Below are 18,500 nucleotides of genomic sequence, written 5' to 3'. Positions count from 1 at the left end.
TTTAATTTAAAAAACCAGTGGGTGAATTTAATTCAGAATTATTTGGGGATAATATGTGTATCTGCCTTCGTTTTCAGAATAATGCATATTATTAAATTTGGAAATAGTCTAAAGTTGGAAATAAGACTCTGCTTGACTCAAAAAAGCCCCTTTTTCCGGATGTTTTTAAAATAATAGTTGGAATGCATTCAATTCCTATGTTCACACTTAATCCTCATGCACAGGCTTTCTTGTTTTTCCCAGCTCTCCTCTAACTGTCCTTTACAAAGATAAGAAGTTTTCTTCCCCACACAAAATTCCCTTGATTATATATTAGAAAGAACTGACACTTTGCAGAAAGGTTTAGGAAAAGCTAACATAAGTAGAGCTTCTGTGAAAACTGCTTTAAAAAAAATACTGGGTTTACTGCTAATAAATAATGGAAATTTTTTTTTTTTTTTTACCATTTGCATTTGCTCTTCCTTGAAACTCATAAACGACTTTATTAGTCCTAGGTAGCACATTTCTTTTTGCTGTGGGTAACGATGCTGCTCCAGTAAACTGTTCGTTTACAGCATTCAGAATCTTGAAATACAACCAATGTCACCAAAGGGTAGAAAAGTAGAGGGAAGAAGTACATCAAGCACTTTCCCCCCAGTGAATGGTCTACTGTTAAGTTCAATAATCATATTTCATCTATAAAGGGAGCTTTGAGCAAAGTCTTTGTTTTGCATACGTCTTTACATTTGATTAAAATTAAATATAAATATATGCCAATTATGTAGCTATAGTTAAAATCTGCCATATTATATGAAGCTCCTGGGTGATGCAAACTGGAGATTAGAGTACAATTTTAGGAAAGTAAATAAACATTACTTTTGATGTATGACTAAAACAGCTAGGTATGTTACCTTGTTTACTTACCAAATGGAAAACGGCCACCAAAAAGCAATGAAACAATGGATTCGGTTATATTACATAATAAAGAGACCAAAGTGGATGCAAATGGTCCCTATCTTCCTGGCATTTATAGACTACAGCAGGAGACACAGGTGCAAACAATCCTAACTCAGTCAGAGATGTGCTGTGGGAAGTTGAACACACTGAATACAGCCACAGAAGGGTTCCCTCTTCTAACCTTCTTAACCCCTTCCCTGCAACTACTGTGACTTACAAGTCAGAAATAGAGAACCACTTCTTTACTGAAGGTTATAAATTCATTAGGGCCACAGATAAGTAAAGAACAATTTAATACAGTCTGAAACCTTCAGATCCCTTGCTTTTTAGGAGAGTACCCTGGCTTTTTTTTTTTTTAAGATTTTATTTATTTATTTGAAAGAGAGAGCAACAGAGAGCACAGGCAAGGAGGAGAAGGAGAAGCAGGCTCCTCACTGAGCAAGGAGCCCGATGTGGGACTCGATCCCAGGACCCTGGGATCACGACCTGAGCTGAAGGCAGATGCCCAACCGACTGGGCCACCCAGGTGCCCCGAGTATCCTGGCTTTTAAGATGACATAAATCCAACCAAACTTTCATTCAAGTTTACTGGGAACAGGATTCTTTTCTAGACTATCCTAGAGACAATCTCAACTCATAATGCTTTTGTTGTAAAAATAAATAAATAAATAAATAAATAAATAAATAAATAAATAAAATTGAGGGGTGCCTGGCTGGCTCAGTCAGTAGAGCACGTGACTCTTGATCTCGGGGTTGTAGGTTTGAGCCCCATGATGAATGCAGACGTTACTTAAAAATAAAATCTTAAAAAAAAATGAATCGATTCCAAGACCAGTTCTAATTTGTTAGAAGTGCTGTCATGTGATTTTAGTGCCCAACCTCTGTTTGGGTACAGAGCCCCTTTTCACTTGACCGGAGTGTGTTCTGTTCACCTAATAGCAATTAAAACTTTACTTCTGCTGCCATGGAAAGAGCATGGTGGTGGTAGGCTTGGAGAAAACATGGTGAGGGGATTGGTGATGTCATACAAGGAAAAAATAAAACATTATTTTGACCTTTAAAAAATAAGATAAATTTTAAAAATTACAAACCGGGGACGCCTGGGTGGCTCAGTGGGTTAAGCGTCTGCCTTCTGCTCAGGTCATGATCCCAGAGTCCTGGGATCGAGTCCCACATCCATCCCATCGGGCTCCCTGCTCAGTGGGAGGCCTGCTTCTCCTCCTCCTTCTGCTGCACCCTCCCCACCCTGCTCATGCTCTCTCTGTCTCTCTCAAATAAGTAAATAAAATCTTTGGGGGGCACCTGGGTGGCTCAGTTGGTTAAACGACTGCCTTCGGCTCAGGTCATGATCCTGGAGTCCCAGGATCGAGTCTCGCATCGGGCTCCCTGCTCAGCGGGGAGTCTGCTTCTCCCTCTGACCCTCCTCCCTCTCATGCTCTCTGTCTCTCATTCTCTCTCTCTCAAATAAATAAATAAAATCTTTAAAAAAAAAAATCTTTGGAAAAAAAATTACAATCCATTCAGCTTGCTGTTGATGAGCACTACAGTCCTCAAAAACGACACTGAAGAGATGAATGAGGAGTACTGACAAAAACCTACTCCTTGGTAGTTAGCGTGATGTCCTCAAAACTTGTCATGCCAAATTCACCTCAGTTCCATTTCTGTTATGGCTACTGGATGGTTAGATGAGAAGACTGTTAAAGACAATATATCCTAGGATTTTACACCATATTTTTCAATTTTTCTTTTGACAGTCTTGGGAACAAGAGAAAGAAGTGTGGGCTAGGTAATAGAGTGAATTTGCAGCTGATAAACAAAAACACCCAAAGGATGTCAATTGATAGATGAGGATTACCATGCAGTAGAGTCTCCTACTGTACTTGCCCTGTATTTGAGATATACAGGCCTTTGCCCACAGCTGCTGCTTTTTCCATCAACTCGTCTTTCGTCACCCTGGCCCTCTGCCTGAAGACCTCAGTTGGCCAATTTTGCCCAGGTATCACTATGTCTGTGAACCCTTCTTTGCTCTATTCAGCAGCAAGCACAGCTTTCCACCAGCGTTTATCTGAGTTGTGATTGTTCATCCATATGTCTCCCACTGTAGTCTATGAATGCCAAGAAGATAGGAACCATTTTGATCCATTTTGGTCTCTTTACTACCGAATAGAACTGAGTCCACAATAGGGACTCACTTGTTGAGAGAATGATTGTAGATAGTCACTATACTTACTAATAAATTTGAAATTGATGGAACTTGTAAATACTTTATATCATAAATACATCAAAATATTAATAGATTTAAATCAGAAAGATCCGTTCTTATTAGGAGATGAAATATGAAGGCATATTTAAATAGGACATAAATCTCACATTTAGACTAAGTAGTTTAAAAACACAGGAGGAAAGAGACCTTAATTAATATCAGATTATGTTTAAAAACCTTTGAGTCTTTCAGCAACCTATGAGTTCAGTATGAACAAAAAGTGTGGTATGGCATTTACAAAACTAAAATGCTATAGCAGTTATAAATGGCATTAATATGGGCAAAAAAAAGGGGCTCTAAGCATCCCAATCCCACTTACTCCATTTTGAATATCACATTTTAAATGGATCTTTTTGCTCAAAATAGCCTCAGGATAGCCAAGGGCCTATAGGCCATATTACATAAGAAAAATATATATAAGTAAATGTAGGTATTTAGATTTGGCTTAGAGAGAAGTAGTATTAAGGAGAATGTAATAGAGGGCCTCAAATATTTAGAAGGCAATAAGCAGTGTGTTTTATTGCATTTTGGTTGTGGTGTTGTGTTTTTTATTTATTTTTCCTTGTTTTGTTTTTCCCTGGTTTGCCCTGAGAACAGATTCAGCTACATATGTGGGAGTTATAAGAAGGCCAATTTTAAGTAAATATTACAGAAAATTTTGTGGGTTTTTTTTTAAAGAAAATTTTGTAACTGAGCTACCAAAAAACAGAACCTACCACCTTAAAGAGCAGCAAACTCCCCTTACTCAAGGCTGAAATGACTGCTTCACCCCTAAAGGCAATTTCCATATTGGATGAGAGGATGTAATTCATTAACCTGTAAGGTCGCTTCTGAATCTAATGTTTTGATATTTTCAGAATTAATCAGAAGGGACTGACAGCATGACCTGAATCTGTCCTATATTTATATAAACATTCTGTGTAATGCACCTCATTTTCTGTCCACTTGTATACATTTTTGAACATTAAATTTGATTTGGGGGCAAATGCTTTTAAAAAAAACTTTAAAAATCAACTTTATTAAAGATCATTTACACACAATAAACTGCATCCGTTTAAAGTGTACGGTACTGATGTACACTGATTTTTGATATATGTGTACCCATAAAACCACTGCTACAAATCCCCCCAAAACAACCTTGTGCCCCTTTGCAGACCATTCTTCCCTTTACCCCTGGAAACAGCCAATCAGCTGTCTGTCACTACGGAGTAGTTTGCATTTTCTAAAATTTTACATAAATGGAATGGTACAGTATTTTTGTGTTTCTTGCTCTTAGCATAATGATTTTGAATAACAGTCGTTGAAAAATCAGTAGTTTATTCCTTTTTTTGTTTTGTTTTTACAAAGTATCATTTTTTTATTATTATCATTTAGCCAGCATATAGTATAAGTTCATTCCTTTTTAATGGCAGAGTACTTTCTGTTGTGTGGATAATACCGTATTTTGTTTTCCCATTTACCCACTGTTGGACATTTGGGTGGTTTTCTAGAGTGGGGATGTTATGAGTAAAGCCGGTAAAAATTGTATACTTGTTCTTCTACCTCACTTTAGAAATCGTAATTTTGAGAAGCACACTACAAAAATAACCTCATGGGTTATGTGTCTGTTTATTGTATTCATATCAAGTGTTATCTTAGTTAACAAGCAACTAGATGACAAGTACCAAGGATAAATTGAACAGATGTCAACTGAGTTCTGGGAGAAAGTCTTAGTTTCTCACATTGTTTCTTGGGAGTAGTTGCATATCTGCTCTATTTTGCTGTATAACCAACCACCCCCCAAATTAATGGCTTAACACAGGGGGCAGCACACACTTCTATAAAGGACCGAACACTAAGTATTTTAGGCTTTGCGGGACATATAAGGCCTCTGTTGCGTATTCTTCTTTTGTTCAACTCTTTAAAACTGTAAATATCATACTTAGGTGGGAGGCTATGTGAAAACAGGCCACAGGCCAGACTTGAACTATGAGCCACGGTCTGTAGGTCCCTTAACACAACCACAGCTTATTTAGCTCACTATTTGAAGATGGACTTGGCCATTCTGGTGGTCTAGACCAGCTACTCTTCTTTGCTGGGCCTGCCCATGCATCTGTGGTCAGCTTGTGGCTGGATGGGCTACCGTGGCCTGTCTTGCTCGTCTGATGGTTGAAAGGCTGTCGTTTAGGAACAGATTCAGCTAGGTCTGTGTGTCTCATGATCCAACAGGGTAACCCAGGCTTCTTCACAAAGACCCTTGTCCAGTTTCTGCTTGTGTCGCATTTGATATTATCTATTGGCCAAACCAAATCCTGTCATAGGGTCATCACAGAGAATGGGGCGGGGAAAGACCCCAGCTTCTGATGGGAGGAGATACAAAGGCACGTTGCAGGAGCTAGTTACCAGGGAGGGGCCAGAATTTGGGGCCATTTTGCAGTATGTTGCAGGGTGTTGGAGAAAAGTTACCAGCAAGTTCTTTTGCAGGCTGAATTTAGGTGTAGGTAAAATGAGATGTGCCCTGATAACTCTTATTTTGTGAGTAATCATGTTGGGCTAGGCAGTTGGTGTGTAGCTTCACAGGCAAGGGTAGAAATAAAGTATCTATTATCTGGTGATCTTCAAAGATGAAAAATACTGATGGGAAATATACTTAATGAATCCCTTATTACTGCAGCATATTCAGTGAATGCTGCTATGATTAAATACTGAAGGAAGAAGGATTATGACTTCTTTTCTGGTTATTCTCCTGGCTGGTAGTTCTTTCGAAGAGAATTTTATTCTCAAAGATGTTGTTACTTTGACTCTTCATATGCTTCATATCCCCATAGCTAGAGACTGTCTAAAGTGTTCCTAGAATCGCTTAAGAATCTTTTTTGTTTTAGTATAGTCATTACCAGTCTTTATAAACACTCAGATCAAATTTCCCCAAGCACGTAATAGGATAAATGTATAGGTATTAAGCAGAATGGGCATCTTTCAGCCGTCAAGTGTCACCATTCTCTCAGGCACACGCTCGCTGATTTGTGGACCTAGACATGAGCGCTCTCGCAAGGGCTTCAGAGGCGGTCCCGCTGCAGGCTGAGAGCAGAAGGATGATTTCTCAGTTTATGTTTTGCAGTGTGTTGCTCAGGCAAGCAGCACGCAGTTGTGTGCAGTCGTGTGAGCTACCAGTTACTCCCCTTGACAATACTTTTCACAGCAATGTTTCTCCCCCTGCGATGTGACAATATCACCATGTCGTTTGGAAGAAAACGAAAAGGCTGAGTGATGCCGAGCGTACGCTCACACGGTCCCCTCAACGCACAGCTAGCAGAGAAGACACTCCCTACAGCTCCAAACATATCCTCAGCCCCTAGCAGCACCTCAGGTGGCTAGAACTTCAGAGCTGATGAACGCCTCCCTAACTTGGTCCCCCTCCTGAAGCTTGTAATGCCCCTCCAGTCTCTTGCAAGGCTCCAGCCCTTACCAGAGAATAAAACTGCAAGCGGACTGCCCCCAGCTTACTTCCGAATCTTCGTCTAGAGAAACTATATTTATGCATACCTGTCCGGTAGGTCCACATTCTGTCTTTTTCTCCATGCACTGGAGGTCTTTAGCTTTCTTGTTTTTTGACCACTCCACAGTAGAAATTACATTTTATATATCATCCCAGTGCAAACACACACGCGCGTGAACACACGTTATCTCTATATTTCTCTGTGTTTGTATGTGGAAAGAAGTTTCACAAAGCATTACTTATCCTTACTGTATAATCCATTCTCGTATTTTCTATTCTTTGTCATTAAAAACAATATTTGTGATGATGCACTACATAGATTTCACGACCTATGAATGGTTCATGACCTACAGTTTGGAAAAATACCATACCGTGCTTTATCTCTAACTCAGGCCCGGCCCTGAGAAAGCGGCATTCTTGGCTCACTTTGCTTTGATTCCCATAAGATGGCTTTGGCTCAGGGGCATCAGACCCTTGGCTCATGTGGAGGGCACCGTAAAGACACCTACTGAAGGGATTTTGCTGCAGCTAACAAACCATGCAGGAATTTTATTTAGATCTAAGAGCGAAATTGAGATTGTGGTTTGCTTCACTTAAAGAATTATGTTCTTTTCCCCTTATCAATATTCCAAATAATAAACTCGCTATTTCCTCTTACCCTTTTTCTTTTGCTTGGGCATCCAGAAAGCCTGTAGCCAAAATAGAGCCCCTTTTCAAAAACTTTAAATTGAAAATACTGACACATAGAAAAAGGTTTAATCTGAAGTAGACAGTACAATGAATTTTCACAGCCTGAACACACCTCCGTAACCAGCATCCAGATCAAGAAACAGAACATTCCCAGTCCCCTGGAGTCCCCCTTTCCAATCATTACCCACCCTCCAAGGGTAACTAGTCTCTTGAATGTGAACACCATAAATTAATCTGGCCTGTTCTGGTACTTCATGCAAATGGAATCCTACAGCATGTACTCTCTTGTGTCTCACTTTTTAAAACTCACATTCATCCGTAGTGTTGTATGAACTTGTTCATTCTCATTGCTATATCATATTCCATTGTGTGAATATGCTATGATTTATATATTCTATTGCTGACTGATTGACACTTGTTACAAAGAATGATGTTAGAAACATTCTAAACTGTGTCATTTGGTGAATCTATGTATACATCCCTTTTGGAAATCCATCAAGGAGTGGCATTCGGTATGCATGTGTTGAGCTTGTATACATTTGGCCAGTTTTCCAGGGTGGTTGGACCAGTGTACATTCCCATCAGCAAAGCAAGAGAGTTTCAGCTGCTCCACATCCTCCCCAAGCCTTGTGCTGGCTGTCTTTCTCATCCTGGTGGGTGTGCATAGCTACATTTTACTAACTATATCAAGCCTGATGATCTTCAGATCTGTGTTCTGACTTTACCTCCCTTCTTAATGCTTTATTCTATTTATATTTTCTTCATCCTAGGTTTTATCTATTCATTTTTGAAATTGATTCATTCTTCTAAGTTGCCCTATAGCCTTCATGGAACAATACGAGGTATAAATACGTACGTAGTATATACACAGATATGAATCCTCAACTAGTGGCACCATTATCAAAAATCCTAGAGTCTTCCCTTTCCTCCAGCCCTTACATCCAATTGGTTGAAAAGTTGAATTGATTGTATCCTATAACCTGTCTTGAATTCAACCTCACCACCAATTCCCTGTGCTTTCTTAATTCAGGCTTTCATCCTTTCTCTCACGCTTTTTTTTTTTTTCAAAGATACTTACAGTCCAAAGGATCTGCTTTTTTTTTTTTTATTATTGAAGTATAGTTGGCACACAAAATTACATGGGTTTCAGGTGTCCAACATAGCAATCGGACAAGTCTATACATTACGCTGTGCTCACAAGTGTGGTTCCCATCTGTCACCAGAGAATGCTATTAGAATACCACGGACTCTATCCCCTCTGCTGAACTTTTTTTTTTCCTGTGACTTATTGATTCTATAACTGGAAGCCTGTATCTCCCCCTCCCCTTCAGCCATTTTGCTCATCCTCTCATAACTGGACTATTGTAATGGTCTATTTGACATACATTTCCATTCTGCTCCAAACCTCCTTCTTCATGCTTGTTGCTTCCCACTCCAAATCCAGTTCTCTTTAAAAAGAAAAATCTTCAGAAGTACAGGTAATGCCAATTTTTCTCTTGTCTTTCCATCATAGGAGGAAAGACTTCTAAGGGATGAGAGTAATTCAGCCTGTGAGGATGTAGATTCCCACACTAGAGTCTTGATAGTAACTCAAGAATGTGGTTTGATGTTCTAGTGGGGAGAGTAGTATTTCCTTTTTTTTGTTTTTTTTTTAAGGTTTATTAGTGCGTGCATGAGCACTAGCCAGGGGTGGGGCAGAGCGAGAGGAAGAGAGAGAATCTCAGACTCCTTGCTGAGCAGGGAGCCCGAGGCGGGGCTTGATCCCAGGACCCCGAGATCATGACCTGAGCAGAAGTCAGACGCTTAACCAGCTGAGCCACCCAGGTGTCCTGGGAGAGTAGTATTTTCTGAATATTAACCTTCCTGAGATACAAAAGCCAATATTGGCCCAATTCTTTTTTGAATTCCAAAAAGAGGATAATCTGATTTTATAACACAGCAGTATGTTAACATTTAAAAATCTGTGCTTCAGTAAATTATTAATATGAGAGATTAGCTCTCAGAGTCAACTTAAGAAACTTGCTTCTGCTCTTCATATACTAACAAAAACATGCATGAAACCTGGTGATTTAAGCCTATTTAACTCTTCATTGGCATGTGTGTTCCTTAAACCCAGTAGGTCAAACCACTCTTCGCTTTTGCTTCCTTTTTTTGGTCTCTGTTTCTATACTTAAAATCTATCCAATACTGTGTTTCCTCATGTCTGAGTCTATCTCCTGCCCCCACCCCTTCACTAGATTCTAAGCTCCCTAAAGTCTACGCCATATTTGGGTGGCCCTAGTAGTGGAATCTGGTTACAATGCTGAAATTTTAAACTATTTCCAGGTCCACCCTCCAAACATTTTCTAGGCTTTACAAATAGTAAAGAACAGTGAAAAGAGTTTAATTGATAGGCAAAGACACATGTAAGTGCCCAATAAATACATCATGATCATGTCATCTAAAGAAATGAATATAGGGGAATATGCACAAGAAACTTATTCTAGGTACAGCACATGAAAAAAATTATCGGAGATACGTGAATAAAATTCCTTGCATTCATATTTTCCTTTTATCCCTCCTGCCCCCAAAAAAAGTCTTGACAAAAATAAACCAGAGCTGGAGTACAAGCTTCAGCCCTTGGTAAATCATTAAGTGGTTAAATTGGTTTTAACCTCCATTTCCCCCTTTACGGATTCCCTGTGCGTCCACGTCCATCTGTGGGGAGTTCCGATCACATCCTGGCTGTTGAAGGCCTGCCACCAAGAGGACTTCTCCCTCAGGGTGGAGGGGATCTTTCTCTCCCACTGTCCCCAGCAAAAACCAATATTCACTGGTTCTCTCACTACTCCAGGGCGCTGCTCTCTGCCAATATGAACGTGAATACACCTTTTAACATGTGTGAATAGTATGGATATTTTCACCTCGGGCCCCCAAGAAGGATAGGGAAAGGGTGTCAATTTTACTCCTATCTCAGGCTTGTGGTTCATGATTTATCTTGCAAAAAAAATCTTACTTTAATTTACCCACTTGCTTCCTTCTTAAATGTATAAAACAGAAGAAGGAAAGGTTCCTTTTGCAAATTGCTAAAAAGGCAAGACAAACTCTGAGCCCGCTCATTTCCCCTCATACAGCAATCTAAAAATGGCAAGTGAAAGTGTCTAGGCTGAATTTATTTTGTACTGTGTTCCCAACAGTATTCCTGGACATACTGGGTTTTCTTTTAAGGAATTGTAACTGCACAACAGGCTACTTTGCATGAACATAGCATCCCCCAGCCTTCAGATCACTTTCCTAGTCATTGTGTCATTTGACCCACACGAGGGCCCTATGCAGTAGTATCTGAATTTTACAGATGAGTCAACAGAGCTCCAGAGGGGTTAAGTGACTGGCCTCTAAGGGGCAGAATTGGTCCGGAGCTCTGCCTTGCTCGCCTTTGTGCCTCCGCCAGAATATACAGCTACGTTTGCTGAAGATTAAGAAGCTGCTTTTGATTCTGGTAGATATTCATCTCAAAGGGAAGGAGAAAAAAAAAAAAAAAACCCTGGTGCCTTCATTCGGTAGCATTTGAATATTAAATTTTCCTTACCTGTTTCAACTTAGGATGACTTCTTTGTTCGCTTAATTGACTGGTAATTCCTTTGTTTACTTTTTTCCCCAATCTTAAGAACCAAGTCATAAGTATTAAAAATGGTTACATTAGCATTTAACATTTTTTTTAATGAAATTCGAGTGTTTCAGAATGGGTAATTTAGGCAGGCATGTATGTAGAATTTTGCATTTTAATTAAAAAGCCTCAAAATGAAATGAACCTCTGACAATAACAAATGAGTACTTCTAAAAGCTGCGTTGCTACTTGATATATGTTTGGTGTTTTCTTGTGGATAATAAGTACTACGACTTGTTTCAAAAAAGTGACAGGACTAAAACAATTAAAAAAGACAAAGCTGCTCTTTTTTAATCATATGCTCATAAATAAAACTGGGTTGTGAATTATTTCCAGAGAAGCAATTGACAAAGTGTAAGTAAATCACTCTAAGAACTAAAGCTGTCTTGCTTCTTTTTTTTGAATGTTCAAACCAAACCTGTATCCTTGTCCAATTATGAATTTCCTTTGACAAATAAATATTTACAAAGAATGAAATATAGACTTTGTGAACTTCCTAAGGCCAAAGCATACTGTGAAAACTAAAATTTAATATTTTCTCTCACCTCAAATACACCAAAATAAGAACATAACTTAAAAATCATTCTCTCTTGCAGCAGACTGTCCATTAATCATTCTTTAGATAATATTGGCTTTGTGAGTTTTCAGGTAGAAAGAAAAACTGTGATTTCTAGATCAGAAAATCTGAATATTTATGGATCTGAAGAAAACAGTAACATCTAGCAAAATAGAATTTTCTGTAAGCCCCATTATGAAGTCAAGAAGGAGAGATCTTTCAACATCCCCCCATTTTCCTGTGAAAATTCTTTGTCTTAAAGGGCTTGATTAGGTAGATCCAAGGGTTAATTTACTTGTGATCTGGGAAAAGACTGAGACTGCCTTATTATTTATTTAAATTTTTTTTTTTTTTTTTTTTTTTTTTTTTACTGGTGTGTGGGAGGAAGGTAGAAAGAGGCCCCAGAATGAATTCACTAATTGGGGTTTTCACCTGCTGTGAGTCTAATCGAATACAAAGCCTTATTTGTAGCTGAAGAGGAAGGGAGATTATGCAGAGTGTCAGAATTTCTGCCTAGTTTTGAAATTCCTGTTATTTGGCACAATCGTTTGGGAAAGGCCGACAGATAGTTAGGGCTTTGAGCCGTTGTTAAGGTAGACCGGGAATGCTGTCGTCGGTCTGCTGGAACCACCTTAACCAGGTACCCATTTTTAGCAGGTGGCAGTGTGTTTGCTTTCCAGCGGGCCGCACTTTGGCTGGCAGGCGAATAGGTACCTGAATTCTTTCCTGGGAAGTAACTGCTGGCCCGTGAGGTTAATGATATTTTAGTGAAGATGCTAAACTTCACATCTTTTCAGATGTTCACTGTGATATTGGTGGCTCTGGGAAGCTTTGAAAAATCTTATTAAAAGCAAACCACATGAGAAGGAAGCCTTGTTGGACTTGATCTGGAACCTATTTGGTGAAATCTCTGGTTTGGATGGCAGCTGGCTCAAAGAACTTTCCTCAGCCTGGCTTACTCTGTCTCCCTGCAGGGGAAGGGCCTGGAAAAATAGGCTTTTGTGTGGGTGTGAAGGACTCTGTGTCTGAATGTAGAGGCCTCTTCATTTACTAGTTAATGTGAACTGACTGGAGATTCTCATATCCAGAAGATGATGGTTTCAGATGGATCTAAAGAGATTGTTACACATGTTTTAATTAGTACACCATGGTATTTGCCCTAACTAGCAGTGACTCACCACCACTGTAAGCATTTATTGGACGTCCGATTTGGTGTTCATGGCTCATACTTGTGCTTTGCACAGAGAAACATGGAATCCTTATGCGTTTGCTAAATATGCAAATGCTGAAGTTTTACTGTAAAATTCCTATTATGCTTAATTGAAGTAGTACCTACATTCCAAATGATTTTTATAAAATGATGCAGCTTATACTTAAGATGGGCTAGGGAACACAAAGCAGTTCAGGTGGAGACTCTTGGAGCTAGAGGAAGCTGGACCCTCGGGGGTGGTGAAATCCCTCAGGGCCACCCCCAGGCAAGTGCCCAGCGCAAACCATCCCGTCTTTTTCCTTTTCCTTTCTGCTCCTCGTTTTGTAATGGTAAAATCTGGCTAACACTGAACCTCAAGCAGCCTAAAAGGAAAAGGATGTGTTTGTGGAACATCAGAGCAGCTTGGCCCTCTGCCCTAGGCCTTTCACACCCTCCACACCTCTGACCCTCCAGCACTGACATTTCAAATCAATAGCTCCAATCCAGACATCTTACCTCTGAGCTCCGGACTCAGGTGTCCAGCTGCCTTTTACATCACACTGCCACCTCGAACTCATCATGGTTAAGACTGAATTGATCCTCTCTCCCTGACCCTCTTCTGCCTGGACCTGCCCCCTTCTCCTGACATTCCTGGCTTGGCGAATATTACTCATCCAGGCTTGGGATTCACCCAAGAGCACAGTGACTCAACCTTGGCTGCATAGGAGAATCCCCTTAAAAATCCCAGTGCCCAAGGCCAATTAGATCAGAACGGCAGGGTGGTGAGATGCAGTGGTGGCCAAGCCTGAGGCCCAGGCTCCTAGGTCTTTCCTCTCTTCCATCCGTGCATCTGATCAGTCATGACTCCTGTAGTGTTTAGCCTTATTATTTCTCCACTCGGTGCCATTACCAGTGTTCAGATCCTCGTCATCCTGTAGTCCGCTTGTATCTGGTCTCCTAATTCCAGACTCTTCTGACCCAGCCCCCATTCCATGTCCCGAGTGCTTTTTCTAAAAGGCAAATATGACAGAACCACACTCGTGCTTACATTCTGAACTTTCAGGACACAGGTCAAACTCTGGATCATCACGCTAGGTCCTTCTCAATTTGCCCACCCACTGGATCTCTCTCTTGACATTCTCTCCCAAAGATCAAATAGACCACTGAAGTTCTTGAAAAGAAAAAACTGTGGCCTCTTTACCTTCACACCTGCCGTCACCACCATTCATAATTGTTGATTTGCCTTTACCCCCAACGGACCAGAGGCTCCTTTTGCACCTACAGAGGAGGCTTCTAGAAAGAGCCGTTCAATGACTGAACCCAGCTTTCTTTTCAGCTCCAACAGGTGGAGTTAACTTATTCCTCCATCAGGAGTCCCCAGTCAGCATCCAATTTAGTGACCCAGAGGGTGGCTTTGACTGGATGGGTCCCTGTTTGGTCAGGATCCTGGGAGAAATAGATGGTACATTCAAAAGTGGTGCTTGAAAAGAATGTAAGAAAAAGGCTATTTACAAAACCCGAGCAGCGTTGGGGAGAAGAACAAGAGCAAACGCAAACGTCTCTCTCCTCCTGCCCTTTATGTCCCGCTGTAGGCTTTTCCTCATGGCCTCCCGTTGGCTGAAAGCAAAAGGAAGCCAAAGGGCGCCGGAGACTCTGACTGATGACATCCCCAGAGGCCCAACCTCCTGGGGCACAGAGCAGAGTGGAGAAGGGCAGAGAATAGAGCTGGAGGGAAGACTGAGGGGATATCCAGCACAGACCCTTAAGTTAGAGAGGTCTACATTTTTCTAAGTCCGTGCGACATTTAAGTGGTTCAAAGACTGGCATTTTGGGTATGGAAGGAAGAATTTACTGGGTCACCTTCCTAGCCTTTACCCCGTCTCATTCCTTCCTTAACCCTATTTGTAGCAAACCTACCCTCGTCTGCTGTCAGACAGTAGTGAGATTGCTTATGAGCACAAAAGAAAAAAAATACAGATCTTCCCCCACAATAAAAGAGGCCACATCCCGTACCCCCATGGCAGCGTAGTAGAGTGGCCTAGGCCTTGGAGCAAAACTCCCTGGTCCAGTCCTTGCACCGTCACATTCTCACTATGGTGTCGGCTCGAGTATAGCTCACGGTAAATTCTGGAGTCAGAATTGCAACTTGTCTTTTCTGGTGGCAGAGCCCCCATGTTCCTTTCATGTCTCTGATTCAAGCCAAAACAGTAATGACAGCTACTATAAACAATGTATTTTCATACATAGCATCATTATAGAATTTATATATGAAATGAAGATTTGTAAATTACCTTCTTAATGCCTTTTCCTAAGAAGCAAAACCCATCATCTAACTGAAACTGACAATAAAACAGTTACTGTGATGCCCATGCCATTTCTTAATAATACTTGGAGTATTTAATTTCTAAAATAACATCAAGAGTTGGGAACAAGTCAAGTGCCTATAACTCCAGTCTAAAAAAGAACTTAAAGATGTATTTTTGAGGATTGCCATCTGTCAGATTTAAGGGAAAAAAAACTGAATAGTGATTTCTTATTTTCCATTCTTTTTTGTTGTCCAACGAATTGTTCTAGTAGTTTCCCCGGTGAACAGTGCGAAAAAAAGACTTGAGCATTTATATTTTAGAGAAACGTATGAGCACGCCCGAATCTTCAGTGGGTAATTTCAAAGTGTAAAACAAAGAAATAACAAGAAAGGAGAAGCATGACAAAGCACAGGTGTTGCAAACCTTTAGCTGATTGATTTCTGATGTGTACAAATGCCCATGCTGTGAGGTTTGTGTCTTTTCATTGAAATAAACATAAGCAGTATTTAAGTGATTTGCCACATTGACACAGAGATTAGTCACTGATTAATAGCAAAGGCCACACGAGGAAGTCCTCATCACAGCATATGAATCCTTCTCCCTCCACCAAGATAAGGACAGACCTAGAATCTGCAGTTCGACCAAGGGACAGCCTCACCCAAAGGGAATCCTAGTGTGCCCCCCTCAGACCATAACAGAAGCTGCCTCCACCACTCACTGGCTCAAAATTGCTAAAAGACAGCATTAATAAGTCTCAATTTATGAGGCAAATGCTAGCAGAAGTGCTATATTTGCTTTCAAATAGGAAAACCAATCCTACCTACGTGCCCAAGTCTTTAGTGATAACGTTTACATTTTTATTTGGTTTGTCAAGGGGAATGAAGAAACTTGGCACCCCCTTTCCCTTTTGTTCACTGCCTTTATTTTTTGCCTCTTTTGTCATGCAGTTGCAGACAGTAAAGGGAGATTGATGTCCACAGTCCTTTTAGCTCCAATGTTCTACAGGGAAAAAATGTTGAGCAAAAAAGAGGATATTTAAAAAGAAAAAGGGGGACATGTTTTCAACTGTAAACTGAAGTGGAAGGAATCGACCAGAAGAGAGAGTGAAAGGCAAGTAGTTGAAAGAAGATAAAAAGAAAAGCAGGCCAGCAAAATAAATGGACAAAGAGGGACAAAGAAACCATTAAGGGAGTTTAATCTTAAAATACTCTGGGGACTCTAATCGAAGATATTATGTGAAGGTTGCAAAAACTTACTGTGCTAATGAAGGCCTTCTTCTCTTCAGAATATTTCCCGGCTTGAAATAATTTTGCATGGTTAACCTGCATCGTCATATGGCAAACTCTAAGATTAGCAGTATTTGAACTGTCCAGGCCCTGCCACTTTTCCAATGAAATGTTCCATTGGGAATGGTTTCCTTTTAGATTTCTCGAAAATAATACCAAAAGCCCAAACCGTGCCACCCTATTCGTGGTTCTCAAACTTCAGTTTGCGGTTTCTGATTCAGTACATCTGGGCGGAGACGCCGGCATTCTTATTAATCAAAAGTTCTCAGGCGATGCTGATACTGCCCTTCTGCACTTTGAGACCCACAGCTGTTTCACAAATACAAATGCTTCCTAAGAAGCCCATTTAGCCCAGGATGAGCATAACCTGAATTTCATGTCCTTACAGCCCTACCGCTTTAATCTTCGATTGAGGGAAAACGGTGGGGGTGGGGGTGGGGGTGGGGGTGGGGGTGGGGGTGGGTGGAGAACTCTGTGATTTTTCTCTCTCATTCTCTGAAAAAGAAAACTCTGAGCCCACACACTTAATTATCTGCAATGAGGTCATTTGCACGTAGGTCATTTATGTAGGCAACAAGTAGTCTTGCTGGAGGTTTGGAGACGGTGCTAGCAGGGCGGTGTGGGGCTTTCAGGTCCCCAGGACTACCTTAAATCCCTTCCTCTGTCTGTCTTGTCTTTTTCCTTGCCGTTCTGCGAGGCTGAGTCCCCACTGCCGGGTCTCTGGGAGCCCGGGTTCCCAGGTCGCTAGGTGGGGGCGGAGCCCGGCCCGGCCCCGCCCCGTCTGCCTGCAGCGCCCCCTCCCCGCCCGCTTGCCTGCCCGCGCCCGCTCCTCCGCAGTGCTTTCAGCTGCGAGCCTGGGCGGCGGCGGCGCTCGACTTTCGGGGAGTCCGGCGTCTCTGGGAAGCTCACTCCTCCGCTCGCGCCTTCCTTCGACCGCCGAGCCCTTGCAACCATGAGGGAGCAGCTCAAAGGGTAAGTGCATCACGGCCTCCTCGGATCGCCGCAGTCCGTGCACTTGTGGCACGAGCAGGGGGGCAAACCCGGGCGGCCAAAACTTAGACAAGCGCAGCGGCGGGACGCCGGGCGGCCGGGCGTCGGGGAACCTCCCCCGCGGGTCCTTGCTGCGCCGCTGCAGGTGCGTCCCCGGGGCTTGCCCCTCGGCCGCCGCGCTTGCGGCGAGCCCTCTTCCTCTGGCTTTTGGGATGGGCTCGGAGAGAAAGAGCTGATTTCTCGCCGTACCCAGAGGGGACAGCGCGTTCCCCACGCGGGGATTGGGGCCGCGGGAGCTTTTTGCTCCTTTCCGGGCTGTGTGGACGTGAGCCAGACAGGCTGTTCCTAAATCGTCGCCCGACCTCGCGGAGGGAAGGGGCGCGCGAGGCTTTACCTTGCATTGCACTGCAAGTGCCAAAAGGTCAACTTTCTGCCTGATTTCTTCCGAGGATTCCAACTGACATTCCCCTTGTTGGCTTTTCTACTGTGTTCGTTCCGTGCCCCACGACTTGCAGAAATCAGGAAAGAGAGAAAAAGCAATTAAAGCCCAGAAGTCCAGGATTTGACATAGAGGGAGGATCAGGGGTTTTTGTTATGGTGGTTTTTTGTTTTGCCCTCTGGGGTTGAGTGTGCAGTCATTTCTGGATGTCCTTCTTTCGGGTTTCTCCCGGTGTCTGTGCTCGTCTTTAAGCGAAGTTTGTCATTCCAGATCTGATCTTGGCAACGAAAAGGGCAGGACAGTTTATCTCCGTTAAATTTGAAGTTAAGTTTGAAGCTGAAATTGAAAGGGTTCTGTTGCCTGACGGAGGCATAATATTAATTATCAAATGCTTTAACATCATGAAAAAAAAAAGTGCATCCGATTTAAGTGGCGAGCCAAAGTCTGTAAGTGAAATCTACATTCTTCCTTGGCCAGAAAGCTCCTCTTGGTCTCCCTGCTTTGTTATCCCTGTCACCTCTCCTCGTCACCCCCCATCACCCTTTCTCTTTTGCCTGGATTTTTTTATTTCCTTGTGCCACATCCCCTCTTTGCACGATACAGTTGCTCTTGGAGAAGCTAGAGGAGCAAATGAAACAACACGGTTATGTGAAAGGTCTCTGGCCCTTGATCACCGTGGAATTGGTTTCAGTCGGTGTTGTTTGATCTTGGATTGGACACGACC

The 18,500-nt window shown here is 41.9% G+C and overlaps 1 protein-coding gene across 13 annotated transcripts in view; it reads left to right on the top strand.

Annotated features, from left to right (window-relative positions):
• Positions 1 to 18,500, top strand: part of DMD (dystrophin) — a 1,717,438-nt gene that overhangs the window by 1,555,230 nt on the left and 143,708 nt on the right. For 3 of the 13 annotated variants that reach the window (XM_035001300.1, XM_035001327.1, XM_035001317.1), the window contains exon 1: positions 17,211 to 17,319. The exons of 9 other annotated variants lie outside the window; for them this stretch is intronic. In XM_035001300.1, coding sequence (XP_034857191.1) covers positions 17,300 to 17,319 — 20 coding nt within the window. In that variant the 5' untranslated portion in view covers positions 17,211 to 17,299. Of the gene's footprint in view, positions 1 to 17,209; positions 17,320 to 18,500 lie in introns of those variants that run through there. One more of the 13 variants, XM_035001310.1, reaches the window with a different exon arrangement.

Source organism: Mirounga leonina, unplaced genomic scaffold (genome assembly GCF_011800145.1).
Source record: "Mirounga leonina isolate KUSES-001 unplaced genomic scaffold, KU_Mleo_1.0 Mir_101595, whole genome shotgun sequence".
Taxonomy (NCBI): Eukaryota; Metazoa; Chordata; class Mammalia; order Carnivora; family Phocidae; genus Mirounga; species Mirounga leonina.
This window is presented reverse-complemented; position numbering and strand designations above follow the sequence as displayed.